This window comes from Rutilus rutilus (genome assembly GCF_951802725.1).
Source record: "Rutilus rutilus genome assembly, chromosome: 2".
Taxonomy (NCBI): domain Eukaryota; kingdom Metazoa; phylum Chordata; class Actinopteri; order Cypriniformes; family Leuciscidae; genus Rutilus; species Rutilus rutilus.
The window spans coordinates 17660953-17675709 of record NC_140210.1 but is presented as its reverse complement, the minus strand read 5'-3'; the positions used below and the strand labels follow the sequence as shown (position 1 = coordinate 17675709).

Genomic DNA, 14757 nt, shown 5'->3' with positions numbered 1-14757 from the left:
TCAATGCATGTTTAACCAATAGTATACCTAGATTGTACATTAGGATACTTTAATATCTCTATTAGGTTCACCACCATTCACTTCAGTTTATAAGCTGCCAGATGAGACCAAACATGACATAGTTATTAGAACACACTAGTAAATAAACAGTATGCAATTGAAAGCATAAGTCCTGTGAAGCAAATGGTACAGACGTGTCATTGAGGTGTAAATGACTCTGTCTCTCCCGACAGAACCATCCTGTGCCTGGAGTGTCCCAACAGTCCTCAGTCAGCATAGTGATGAAATCCCTTGCACTAGGTATTAGCATACTGTGATGAGAAAGGCCACTGTGACACGTTTAATTCACATGTATACCATTTCAAAAGGATTTCTGAAGTACTAGGGCAGTAAAGAGTTCTGCCCATATTTGCTCAGCCCTACAGGGGATGTAATGTTTTTGCTATGTCCGTTACACCTCGGTTGTCCTGCCCTGCAGGCAGTTTAGCAGCCTGTCCCTTAGTTATGCACCCAGCTACTGCAGGCCAGGCACTGTACTGGTGTGTCAGCACCACTTACAGTGGCGGTAAAACTCAGCAAAAAAAGAAACATCCTCTCGCTTTCAACTGCTTTTTTCGAACACGTCTGGGGCGACACCATGTTTGGCACTGCAAGGATGATCTGTCTTTCCTGTCTCAGCTGTCCACATCTGCAGTGCTCATGCCTCCCTGTGGCAGGTCTATGGCAGGTTTAACGCAGGTGATCAGGGACCCATGGGCATCTTTCTCCTAGTGTTTTTCAGTCAATAGAAAGGTCTCTTTAGTTATTGTAATTGTGACCTTAATTGTCTACCGCCTTTAAACTAGTGGCTTAATGACTGATCCACAGCATGTGCAATAATTTTTTATGGTTCTTTGTTTGTTTAAAAGTTTGTTTAAACTCTTTCCAATAAAGGTCTGCAAAGCTTATTTGGATTTCGAAAAATTATCTTAAAAATAAAGTATTCTGAAAAAGGGATGTTTATTTTTTCAGAGTTTTATAATATATATATACACTGCTCAAAAAAATTAAGGGAACACTTAAACAACACAATGTAACTCCAAGTCAATCACACTTCTGTGAAATCAAACTGTCCACTTAGGAAGCAACACTGATTGACAATCAATTTCACATGCTGTTGTGCGAATGGAATAGACGACCGGTGGAAATTATAGGCAATTAGCAAGACACCCCCAATAAAGGAGTGGTTCTGCAGGTGGTGACCACAGACCGCTTCTCAGTTCCTATGCTTTCTGGCTGATGTTTTGGTCACTTTTGAATGCTGGCGGTGCTTTCACTCCAGTGGTAGCATGAGACGAAGTCTACAACCCACACAAGTGGCTCAGGTAGTGCAGCTCATCCAGAATGGCACATCAATGCGAGCTGTGGCAAGAAGGTTTGCTGTGTCTGTCAGCGTAGTGTCCAGAGCATGGAGGCGCTACCAGGAGACAGGCCAGTACATCAGGAGACGTGGAGGAGGCCGTAGGAGGGCAACCATCCAGCAGCAGGACCGCTACTTCCGCCTTTGTGCAAGGAGGAGCAGGAGGAACACTGCCAGAGCCCTGCAAAATGACCTCCAGTAGGCCACAAATGTGCATGTGTCTGCTCAAACGGTCAGAAACAGACTCCATGAGGGTGGTATGAGGGCCCGACGTTCACAGGTGGGGGTTGTGCTTACAGCCCAACACCGTGCAGGACGTTTGGCATTTGCCAGAGAACACCAAGATTGGCAAATTCGCCACTGGCGCCCTGTGCTCTTCACAGATGAAAGCAGGTTCACACTGAGCACATGTGACAGACGTGACAGAGTCTGGAGACGCCATGGACAACGTTCTGCTGCCTGCTTTCATCTGTGAAGAGCACAGGGCGCCAGTGGCGAATTTGCCAATCACTACCACTAGAGTGAAAGCACCGCCAGCATTCAAAAGTGACCAAAACATCAGCCAGAAAGCATAGGAACTGAGAAGCGGTCTGTGGTCACCACCTGCAGAACCACTCCTTTATTGGGGGTGTCTTGCTAATTGCCTATAATTTCCACCGGTCGTCTATTCCATTCGCACAACAGCATGTGAAATTGATTGTCAATCAGTGTTGCTTCCTAAGTGGACAGTTTAATTTCACAGAAGTGTGATTGACTTGGAGTTACATTGTGTTGTTTAAGTGTTCCCTTAATTTTTTTTGAGCAGTGTATATATATATATATATATATATGAGTAGAAATCCCTAGATTTTCCCTTAATGTTCAGTCCTACTGTAAAAGAAAAACTATGATAATCAATAAAATAAAATAAAATAATCAATTAATGTATTGATTTCTGGCCTGCCTTTAGAAAGCTGAATAAAGCAATAACAATGTCAAATTCAGTAAATGTCAAAGTTTTTCTCTGAAGGTTTCTGCATTACCCTCTAGCGCCCCCTTGTTGTCCTCCAGGGGTCAGATGATCTCTACAGATTTTTTAGAAACCCCTGGCTTAACCACGAGTTAAAAGTAGCTTTATCTTAAAAAGTTGTTGTGTAGTGTGAAAAACCTTTTAATGGTGTAATAATATGATGACGTGGTTGGTCAAGGTCACAGTGATGGTGGTCGGATTGAAAGGAACAAGCTTTAAATGTGTGGTTGATTATGATGTAACTTTTTTAACTTTAGCTAGTGTGTAATGTTGCTGTTTGAGCATAAACAACATCTGCAAAGTTACAACGCTCAAAGTTCAAAGCAAAGGGAGATATCTGCTTTTAAAGGAATTGCTTTTTAAGGACTAACAAACAGCTGATTGGGACTACACAACATTCCTCCCGGGTTAGTGACATCACCAACCCTATAATTTACAAAAAACAGCTGTTTGTTAGTCCTTAAAAAGCAAAAAAGCTTAAAAAGCAATTTTCTAGCCCCCTGTACATGATTTATAGATTATCAACAGAATATGCTAATCAATGACTAAGATAATAAGCCACATAAATTCATCAGCTACCATTCAGAAACGTCCTGTTGCATTCTACATGTTTTCACCTCTTCTTGAGTCTCTCCATCATTGTCAAAATCTGGTTTGAACATAAAAGGTTAAAAGTTTTAGAAATTTTCAGTGCATGTCTGTGTCGGAGCGTTTTGTGAGTGCAAGCTCTTGAAGCTCCGCCCTGTGTGACAGGAGCAGCAGCTCATTTGCATTTAAAGAAACAGACACAAAACGGAGCGTTTTTGCTCACCCTCAAAAATTGACAATTTTAACATGCTATATAAAATTATCTGTGGGGTATTTTGAGCTAAAACTTCACATACAGACTCTGGAGACATCAGAGATTTATCTTACATCTTGTGAAAAGGGCATTATGCCACCCCTTTAACCCTACTGGACTGCAGCATTCTTATCTTCAGGATGGCGGGTGTTGATATGCCCTGGTTTCCCCTTAGATATTTCTCTGTACTTCTGAAGCTTGAACCGTTTTGGTGCACGTACCAGCTTTATCCTGGGGATGGTGCTTCATTACTTCCCTGGCAGTCGCACAGGCATCCATGTCCAGTTTTTTTGTTTACTGTATCTTCCTCATGATAATGACTGCGTCGACCATCTTGCTGGTATCAAACTTGACTTCGCAGATGTTCAGTTGTAATTGTGTTGTGTCTACAAAACAGGATCTGTTTAAAATTAAAGAGAGAGACCAGTGCTGAGGACAGCTGCGAGAAAGGCCGAAAAGTACAACACATGCCTGGCTAACTGATGCACATCTCAAGTTGCTGAATGATTCTGACAGGAAGTGGAGGACAGGTGCATTGTCATCACCTCAGCTGCAACTAACTAAATGCTCAAGAGATGTAATTTACTCCCTGCATAGATCTTTTTGGGGGATTTGGAGTAAGCAGGTCAGGAATGCAAGGAAAGAGATGAAAAAGTTTACACAGATGTTACTGCGTTTAAAAACACGAGATGCAGCATTAAGGAAAATAGAAAATAGAAGAGATGCAGTGTCTTGAAATTAGAAGTTCTTCAAAGTTCACATATCACTAATGAGCAACATGCTGAAAAGGTAACTAGATAGGGAGCAAAAAATATGTTGTGTGAACCGCTGTTGTACTGACTTCTGCCAGATTATTATTCTCATAGGTGTCCTACACAACATATTCTTTGGCTCTATGGTGCCCTATGCAGGCTGCATACTCCGCATATAGTGAAGGTGTTAAAAGATTAGGGGGCCGTTCACAGAAAATGCGAGACGCTGCACAATAGTATTCGACTGCAGAGGCACCATGCTGCTGGCTGCATCCAAAAATTGCATACACTCGGAGGACGTTGTACTTTTAACTATGGATGTACTTCTATGGTATATGTGTGCAATATGAATATAGTCCAGACGTACTACATTTTTATTTCCCTGTAGTCACTGGATAAATCCTCTCCCATAGCCTTATGGGATAAAGAGTCCATTAGATGAGTCGCTTTAGAATCTCACCAGAACCAGTGATGAGTTTAGACATACTGCTACATGGCCAGCAAGTGTGCATATTCTGATACAGCCACTGCATCTGAATGCTAACCAAAGACATTGAGAAACAATTAAACAGTGGATCAAACAAATTCAAATGCTGTGGCCAGTCAAAGTTGTTAAGCTCTGAAAGATGCAAACAACGAGTTAACGCCCTTGCAAACCTATAGTGGGCCTACGAGATCAAAGGCCTGAAAACCCAGAATTTAATAGAATCCAGGCCAGATTAAAATAACCCAAATATAAAGTGACAGGTTACATTTTTATAAAAGTCCCACAAAGCAAAACACAGCAATTCATTTTAAAGGTTTATTTCACCAAAGTTCAAAATGAGGGCAGATAACTCATTTTCTTACAGATGGATTTACATAGATCTTTCTGAGAGTTAGACATCCTCAGTGCAAAGTTGACTACGAACACATGGTCGTACTGTATGATTATCATGAAAAGCCTTACAGAAGTTAAGACTGTGAATATCCCACTCCAGCCTATGGCTGTAACGACTGGTGGTTGGGAGATGCCATCTTCTGACTAAAGTGATGTGACTTGCCATCTCACAGAGTCCTCTACATCTTGCCCTTGGTGAAGATCTGAAGTTGATAACTTAGGCCTCACTTTTTTTCTCCTGTTCAATGACTGCAGGAGGGAAAAACAAAAACCAACAAAGGTTTGAGACCAACAAAATAAACTAGCAAGTAGTGACAAAGAATGTTGCAAACAGGAACAAAAATATCAGAAGGCAACGAGTGCTTTGAACGGCTCAAACTTACCCTCTTTGGTGGGAAGTGTGTTCTTCTCCTGTGTCTCGGTCTTCTTCAGCTTGGTCTTGTCAAACTGAGAGATCTCACTGATATTTGGTTTGTCAGCCATTGTTTTACTTTAGTTTATCTATGGGGAAATAAATGAGATAAACTACAAGTACATGTATAAGGCATGCCATAAACAAATAAGTGCACTTATCCAAGATATAACAACAAATAAAATCCCAAACCTCTCACTTTACTGGAGATCAAACAAGGAGATATAAAACAGGGTTCCTGATTTGACTCTTATATTGGATTTAAACAATACAATCTGACTTCTAGATAACTGAGGCTGAACTGAATTAATGTTACAGGTGCAACTTGTTGACAATTTTGCTCCTTTATTTTCATTGGTTAATTGAGCAATTGATTGACGAGTTGTGTCTCTGTCAGTACACTTTCCTCTAAAAACACTGATGAAAATAAATATCTTGAATTTATACTATAATAAGCGTATTTTTCTTTTTGTTAGGCGTAAAAAGAAAAAGAAAAAAATAATAACCATGAAAATGTAGGCTATCATTTAATTTATTAATGACGATGCCACATTATCAAGTAGCCTACAATTATTATTGTGCTGTATGTTATCATATAGACCACTGTGTAATTTTGTTCTGGTAGAAATAAAGTTCTTAAAAGGAAAAGGCACACAAATCTCAGACAAGGCGTCGATGGCACTGTCAGGCACAGCAGATCTCAGATCAGCACATAAAGCGATGGCATTCTCGAGCCAATCAGAGCGCGAGATGCGCGCGAGCATGATGTGATACATGTGGGCGACGGAAGCGCGTGTATTTGCACGAATGAGATGAGGCGATGTTTCTATATTGATAAAATAGACACTTAATCATCAGATTGTCTATATCACGGATATTTTATCATCTCTTCACCCAGAGGTCATTCATAGCGGGTAAAACAATAACAATATGATCAATTGCTGCCTATCTGAACGTGATGTGGTGTTTTTGGATGATGTAGCTAGTTGTCAACGACTGAAGATGCTTCATTATCTTTATAGTCCGAAATAATCTTTCTACTGTATGAAATGATCTTATATCTATTCTGCATCGCTGAAATGAACGGGGACGGATAATTTAATTGGTCTTTCTTTGTCATAAACATTACTGGTCACGCCTTTATTGAAATTTCCATGACAACCATCATTTCTGCCAAAATGCCCTAGTTTCTTAAAATGTAGTGACTTAGTATATTAGTCACCGATGCATCAAAAGAAAAATAATAAGCCAAAATGGCAGAAATATTATGAAAGCTGTTGGTATGCAACCCCATATTAATTTATTCTGATTTTACCGTAACAGCAATAATTGTACTAAGTAGCCTATGGTGTTGTGATGAAGGTCACCATGGTCAATTTTAATCGGTAGGCCTACACCTATATGTAAATGTCTGGTCTCCTCTTTCTCTCTAAAAATGTGGAATTAATTGTTATACTGGATTTGCTGTGTTTAATTTTAGACTATAACCATTGAGTGAATGACCTGGATGATAAAACTGTTATATTAAAATCAACTAGGGATCAGGGGCCTGTTTCAGAAAGGAGGTTAAGTGAAAACTCTGAGTATGTTAACCCTGAAATGAGGGAAACTCTGGGTTTTCTGTTTCAGAATGGGAGGTATGTCAAACCTGAGAAAGCAGAGTAAGTCAAGCCCGTTTCTGAAAGAGAGGTAACTTATACTCAGAGTCAGTTACCATGGTAAACTTACTCTGTGAACCTAACCTGGTCAGGAGCAGGTTTTCTTCGGTAAACCCAGTGTCTTTCGGTCTCCTCCCCTTTTTTAAAGAGGAAGCGGTGTTTAAACACCTCATTCTTTCTTTCAGTACATTTATTCATTGCTGTTTTTACTGCTGTTTTTTTAATAAGATGAAGAAGTCTATATAACTCCTTAATTGGCAACTGAAAATACAGTAGTAGATTAGAGTTACATAATGTAGTTCTAAACAAATTCTACAGAATTAAACTGTGGCATTTACTGAAAATCACTGAACTGTGTTCATCTGTGCAACAGAAGTTGATGGGCCGTCCTCCTGCTGTTCTTCCACACTCTGGGGGCGCGGGGAGAGATAAGAATACCCGCTTATACTTAGATTTAAACTTAGATACTATAGGCTACTCCACATAAAAATGTGAAAAAAATCTGAATGTGTACATTAGACACATAATATTAACATTACCTCTGTAGGCCTCTCTGTGGCAGCAGAAACTCTTTATCCCCATCGTCCTGTGAAGATGAGCATTTGGTTGAGTGCACTTATAACACTATTTGTCATAATTTCTGGTGTATTACTACTTCAACTGCCTGGGGTTCTGTTGGGACAGGAGGCTCCAAAAGACAGATATTACCATCAGAATCTGTTGGGACCAACAAAAAACCCAACCCAAAGTAGGCCTACAATAAATGGAAATATCAAAAATAGCCTATATAAAAAAATAACACATATTTAAACCTATTACATTTTATGAAGGCTCTTGGATCTTCGGGAGTGACTGGCTCTGAAGTCCCTCTGGGAATTCCCTGAGCCAAAATTGCTGCTGCACTGCTAGACACTGGATGCTATTTAGTTATTTAATATGTCAAATGTTTGTAAAGTCAGGTAGCCTACACCCATGATATGCTCAAGCCTTACCTGATTGAATTCTGTTTTTATATTTCATTTTCAGCTGCTGCCATCTTTTAATACCTGCAGGATTGCACCTACATGAAAATTAAAATTAGGTTGAATTACTGTTCTTCCAGTTTCACCTCAGATATTATAACCGGCAGAGCTGCCAACTCTCACGCATTCACCGTGAGACACACGCAATTGACACTTTTCACACGCTCTCACACCACACATCCATTTTCTCACGCACAGAAAAATTGCGAAGCAAAGAGGACACGGAGACCGACAGACTAGACAGAGCAGGTTAGTGATGATATAAAAAAAAATCTCAGCTCTCAGATTCTGTCACTTTTATTACGAAATTCAAACAATAAATACCGTTTAAATGTGACGCGACAGATCCCTAGCGGCACGTGAACCGATCATCTCTACTAGCTAATAGTGAATGAACACTGAAAGATATATTACATATTTTTTATATTTTTACTTATATCATGAAATAAAGTTGCTATTATAATAAAAAAAAACGCATTATATTTAATTTAATTTTAACCTTAAATAATACTGCCAGCTGATAGGGTATGTTTACAGCATTAGGTGAGTTGTTTTTTTCTTGAGAAAAATTAATGCCTACCTTGTGTAGCCTACCTAATATTTATCCAAATGAGTCAATATTAAATCAAATCACAATAATTGAATTGAAATAATAAAAAAGCGTATAGCTTTCCAGAAATTGTAGCCTACCATGTAAACGTTGTAACATGTCACTAAACCTAATAAAATACAGTTTAGTTACTAAAATGTTTTGACAATCACAATACACTTATTGTGATGCAAAAAAAAAAAAAAAAGTACATACCCCCCCCCAGTTAACAGTTAGTTAATTACTAACTACAAATGACATCTTCAACAGTGTAATTAGATTAATGTAATAATGACTATCTTTAGAAAGTATTGGTCTAATGGTGCGTTCAAGTCATCTCGTATAGATCGTATTTACGAGTTGAACGCACTTGAACGCCACCACAATGTCGTAAATACCAGTGGGGAGCTCGGGATTTTCTCTAAGCTCCGATCTTTACGAGTTGGGGGCGTGTCAGTGATTAACATGGCGGAATACACAATACGTAAAGGTATTTAGCTGTGATATTGTCAGGCTTTTCTATTAACAGCTAATCGCCAACACAGAATATGATAGTATTATAATATAACAATGCAACATGTAACGATGTGTTGGCAGTGGCTTCATAAATTAATTCAAAACATAAAAATACAAAGTAGGGGACACCGGGGACAGTTGCAACATGGGGATGGTTGCAACATGTCATTTTTCTCCAATCAGAAACAAGCTAGAGTGATGACACTCATACTGCACATGCACAGTTAGACCCTCCCCCCACTAAGAAGACAGTAGACATATTCAACCTCTGCTGCTGCATTTATTGAACAAAACTTGTTTGGAGGTATGAAAGTAAATTTTTTCATGAGATATATTTTTGTCATACTGTCCTGACATTTTGTATGAATAAATCAAAACTTACTTAGTTTGAATTATTGTTTTGTTGACTTCTAAGTGACATGGTTAGCATGTCAAATTCAGTGTGTCTAGCAGGCACATGATGTTCTGTCATGGGTTGGGGACGGTTGCAACAAGTTATAAATTTCATGTTTAATAAAGGTTTGTTGCATTGCAAATTGTTCAATTCTTCCTGTCTGACACTGAAATATGGAGGGATTGAATAGCATCTGTAACACCTGCACACTGAATCTATGTAGGCCTATGTTCTACACATAAACAAAACAAAAAAAAAACCTCAATAACTGTTATTTGATCAATATGACTAAATAAATAAATTATAGGCTACAATAATATTATTGAAATAAATAATACTATAATATTATAGTAGGCCTAAAACAGTTAATATTTTCAGAATTATATGCTCATTGAGACAAAAAGCTAAAATTAATTAGAGAAATTTAAGGTATTTTTAACGTGTTGTAATCGTCCCTGGGTTGTGTTGCAACCGTCCCCTGGGTCGGGGTCAGTTGCAACATCTGGCTTCTTCCATTCAAATAAATGCTTTGAACGACATGTCATATATAATCATCTTTAAATGGTATGGGTAATTAGCAGACAGATGCAAGTTTAATATATACAAATTTGGTTGGTCTAGTCCAAACAGTCTCTGAGTAACTGAGAGAAATGCAAAAAGTGTTGCAACTGTCCCCGGTCTCCCCTACACCTGATGCACATTTCTTTGTTCTTCATTTTCTAGAACAAGAGTTTAAGAACCTTACTGTATTTTTGTGTAATTAATTAAGAGAAAGTACTCCGCCATTTTGCTCCGACGAAAGTGACTTGAACGCACATGCCGTTATAAGCACGACTTCCCACCTTGTGCGTACGAACTTCCCAGGAGGACTTGAACGCACCATTAATCCCATATCAACCTCAACCACTTGAACAATACAAGGAGAGACAAGAAACTGCACTTTTAATGCTTTCAAATAAACAATATACAATTGCATGAATTATTCTTGAATTGACCAAAGTGTGTAGAGGGAGAAGGTTACATTAAAAATATACCTTTTAAAAATGTATGTTAAATATACAGAATTGTTCTATAGTCTAATGCAATTACATCAGATTTTACTTTAAATTGCAGAAGAATTAAGAGTAATCCCTTTAATTAAATGACAGTATTAGATTACTTAATTGGTAATTAATTACACCCATCACTGTATAACAGTAATTAAAATGTAAACTTACGCATTGACTCGAGCAACTATTTTCTCCCTAGTTAACTCTCTGTCCTTCGCTGCTGCAGCCGATATTTAAAAAATGATAATAATGTGTGCTCGTACTCTCCATATGCTTGCAGAAGCTTATCCAGTTCTGCTGGTGAGAAATATGCAGACCTCTTTTTGTCTGGGGCCGTTGCCATGGTGATTCATAATATCTGCGCTCCATTGATAATGGCTTTTTATAGTTGTGGTGCACGTGCTTAACTCAGAGTTAGTCAACTCAGAGTTGATTGAACTAACTCATTTCAGCTGTTCTGATCTCAGGGTAAGTCAACTCAGAGTTCAAGTTTTAACTCAGAGTTGGTTGAACCTCCTTTCTGAAACAGGCCCCTGATGTCGGTATTACATCAACATACTAGTCCAGTGGTTGTCAACTAAAGGGCTGGAGCCCATTAGGGGGCCTCAGCGAGCTTCCAAAGGGGCTACATGATTTGAGAAAAAAAATCCCATGAGCAAAATCAATTAAGTATACATAAAGCTGTTTCAATTTATTTTGTTTTTGTATGTTTATTTATAAATTCTCGAATTAATTTTTTTTAAGGATGTTTACTTATATTTCAAATCCACTTTGAGAGTCAGAAATATACACTGCCGTTCAAAAGTTTGGGGTCGATAAGATTTTTTTAATGTTTTTGAAAGAAGTCTTTTATGTGCTCACACGGCTGCATTTATCTGACCAAAAATACAACAATAACAGTGATATTGTGAAATAGATTATTTTGTGTTCACTGTCACTTTTGATCAATTGAGTGCATTGTTTAAAAAAAGAAATTAATACTTTTATTCTGCAAACAAACTTTTTAACAGTAGTGTATGTCAGATATAACATAATTTATATATATATATGTATTATTTATTTTGAAGAAAAAAAAAAAACTGTGACCTGAGGCTAAAAGGTCTATGCAGAATAAAAAGCAATACGGGGTCAAATGATGAAGAATAATCCTCAGATTATCTTTAGGCATATGAATCACATTTAGCTTTTCTGATGTAGGCCTATGCATAGTCAGCTTATGTCCTTTCATATGCTCCCAAAATGAAGGAATGGCTTGAATTATCCAATTTTATAAAATATTTTTTAGGGGTGTAACAATATATCGTGTCACTATATCGCAATACAAAAATGCAACAATATGTATCGTGGATAGTTCACCCAAAATAAAAATTACCCTGTGAGAAAAAATTGAAGTTTTCAGAATCAGTACTACATTAAACTACAATATATTATGTTGAATATGATGTATAATAATGGGGGAATATTAGTGGGTCCTGATAATGCTTATGTCATAAGTCTTATGTTACCAGTAAAAAGTGTCCTACATTATTTTAAATATATCTAGCCAGTGACAGAGTTCAAGCATAAAATAATTCTGTATTTTCAGGTTCAGAATCATGAATATATTTATTCTGGTGTCACCACTGTCCAAGCCTATTCATTTACACCCACAATTTTATATCAAATTTAGCATTTAATCAACAGTAGATTTTTTCTTAACCTTTTATTATATGTCTTGGAGTATCGCAATAATATCGTATCGTGAGTTCAGTATCGTGATATGTATCGAATCGTGAAATTAGGGTATCGTTACACCCCTAATATGTTATATTTTTTTCATATGCATTATTGTATTGAAATTCATAGATCATGCAATGCAACATACTGTTTAAATTGTTACTTTTATGTAGGAAATATAGTTGTTTTACCAATTTTTGATGACTAATTGTTTCATTTTTTTTCCCCTCAGAAGCACATTATAGTTTATGCATCAGATGTTGTCATATCTGATCCTCATTTTCAACCTTTGATTGGGTATCAACGTGGACCATGGCCTCCGCCGACCAAGACCAGGAGTCACCGACTCAGAACCACTACTTGTGTGGTTCTGTAGCGGCGTTCGCCAACATCGTCATCACGTTTCCCATACACAAGGCGCTGTTCCGCCAGCAGTTGTTCGGAGTGCCGGCGTGGGAAGCTGTGCGACAGCTCCAGAGGGACGGTTTGCGCACGCTGTACCGAGGCATCCTCCCGCCGTTACTCCAGAAAAGCAGCACTATTGCAATTATGTTTGGACTCTATGAGGACTTCTCCAGGTTGCTGCGGCTAAAAGCTCCTCGTGCCCCCATCCTGTTGACGGACAGTATTGCAGCAGTCTTGGCGGGAACCGCTGAAGCAGTCTTGACGCCGTTCGAGAGGGTCCAAACTTTACTGCAGGATCCACGTCATCATGGAAACTTTCAGAACACTGCACATATTTTTCGTGCTTTGCTTCAGCAACATGGCATCCGAGAACTTTACCGTGGCCTTGTCCCGATCTTACTCCGCAATGGTCCCAGCAATGTTTTTTTCTTCGGCTTGCGTGGACCAATTAAGGAACTGCTCCCCGAGGCCGAGTCAAAGGCAGGGCATTTGGTTAATGACTTTGTATGTGGGGGGATTCTGGGAGCGGCTCTCGGGGTGGTGTTTTACCCTCTGAATGTAGTTAAGTCTCACGCACAAGTAAAGATTGGAGGGGAGTTTCAGTCCTGCAGGGTGATATTGGCGACTGTTTTGAGAGAGAGGGATGGGAAGGTGAGCCGTCTGTTCCGAGGTGTGCATTTGAACTTCCAGAGATCTGTTTTCTCATGGGGAATCATAAATGCTGCATATGAAGTATTATTGAAAATGGTCTGAGGTGAGAAAGAACAAAGGGGGAACTAAAGTGAAAAGCAATAATAGACAACATGTTAAAGGGATATTATGCTATATTAAAGGGATAGTTCACTCAAGAAATTAAAATATGTTTTCATTTTATTCATCCTCATGTCATTCCAAACCTGAATGAACCTAAGGCTAACTGAAAGGGAATTTTTTGGAAATTTTGATCATTTTTAGCTATATATAATTTTTAATTAAAAGAAAAACATGTTTCCTTAAATATCTGATTCATTAGTTCAAAAGTTGGGGTTGGCAAGATTTTTTTTTAATGTTTATAGTAAAAGGAGTCTCATGCACACCAAGGCTGTGTTTATTTGATCAAAAATATAGTAAAACCAGTAATATTGTGAAATATTATTACAATTTGAAATACATTTTAAACAGTCATGGTTAAAAAAAAACTGGATTCTTTGGTAGATATGAAGTTCAAAAGAACAGAATTTATTTGAAATATAAATCTTTTGTAACAATATACATGCATTTACTGTCCCTTTTGATCCATTTAATGCATCCTTGCTGAATAAAAATATAAAATTTCTTAAAAAAAAAAAAAAACTTTAACTTTCGAATAGTGGCGTATGTAATTTAAAAGACCTTATTTGACATATGTGACCCTGGACCACAAAACCAGTCACATGGGTAAATTTTTCGCAATTGAGATTTATACATCACATGAAAGCTGAATAAATGAGCTTTCCATTGATGTGTGGTTTGTCAGGATATGACAATATTTGGCAGAGATTTGAAAATTAACTTTTAATTAAAAAAACTATTTGAAAATCTGGAATCTTGAGGGTGCAAAAAAAATCTAAACATTAAGAAAATCGCCTTTAAAGTTGTCCATTTATGTTCGCGTTTGTGCTGCATTCACTCACAAAAATATTTTTTTATATATATTTATGGTAGGAAATGTACACATTTACAATTTTGGCATAAAAGAAAAATCGATAATTTTGACCCATGCAATGGCTATTGCCACAAATATACCCGTGCAACTTGTGACTGGTTTTGTGATCCAGGGTCACATATTTCCAAGATTAACTGCACAGAAAAAAGTGCTTTTTCATTATTTCTAATCAGGCAGTACCTATAAAAGTTGTCTTAGCCAATGGAATGGTTTTATTGAGGAAAGGGAAATAGAATTTCACCTCAGAAGGAACTTGCATGACATCGAACAACACATGAACGAATCTGATTTTGTGAACTGGATCAACTGATTAATTGACAGACGTAAAAGAACAGCTCATTCATGAACCAAACATCTATTTCATGAGTGCTCATAATGAATACAGTGCTCATATTCAGTGAATAATGTCTTTTAAATTTTTTCTGTTTGTT

The 14757-nt window shown here is 37.8% G+C and overlaps 2 protein-coding genes across 3 annotated transcripts; one reads left to right on the top strand and one right to left on the bottom strand.

The window, feature by feature from the left end:
- Positions 1-5073: 5073 nt before the first annotated feature.
- On the bottom strand, positions 5074-5571 carry LOC311278261 (thymosin beta-b). 2 transcript variants are annotated; one of them, XM_084388971.1, is made up of 3 exons: positions 5486-5571; positions 5265-5382; positions 5074-5130 (listed from the first exon to the last, which is right to left on the bottom strand). In XM_084388971.1, exons 2-3 carry the CDS (start codon positions 5362-5364, stop codon positions 5099-5101), a joined length of 132 nt encoding a protein of 43 aa, XP_084245097.1. In that variant the 5' UTR covers positions 5365-5382; positions 5486-5571; the 3' UTR covers positions 5074-5098. The 2 variants fall into 2 exon arrangements, with proteins under 2 accessions (XP_084245097.1, XP_084245098.1); XM_084388972.1 differs by having other exon boundaries at positions 5265-5406; positions 5486-5549.
- Positions 5572-6078: 507 nt separating this feature from the next.
- On the top strand, positions 6079-13510 carry slc25a51a (solute carrier family 25 member 51a). Its single transcript, XM_084401978.1, has 2 exons — positions 6079-6207; positions 12470-13510. The coding sequence occupies exon 2, from the start codon at positions 12550-12552 to the stop codon at positions 13393-13395; it is 846 nt and encodes a 281-aa protein (XP_084258104.1). The 5' UTR covers positions 6079-6207; positions 12470-12549; the 3' UTR covers positions 13396-13510.
- The last annotated feature ends 1247 nt before the right edge of the window (positions 13511-14757 follow it).

Excerpts from the sequence above, each read along its gene's own strand:
- LOC311278261 (XM_084388971.1), bottom strand. The coding sequence starts at position 5,364 with ATGGCTGACAAACCAAATATCAGTGAGATCTCTCAGTTTGACAAGACC. Across the intron at positions 5,131-5,264 it reads CACACTTCCCACCAAAGAGG|TCATTGAACAGGAGAAAAAA; the intron begins GTAAGTTTGAGC and ends TCCCTCCTGCAG.
- slc25a51a (XM_084401978.1), top strand. The coding sequence starts at position 12,550 with ATGGCCTCCGCCGACCAAGACCAGGAGTCACCGACTCAGAACCACTAC.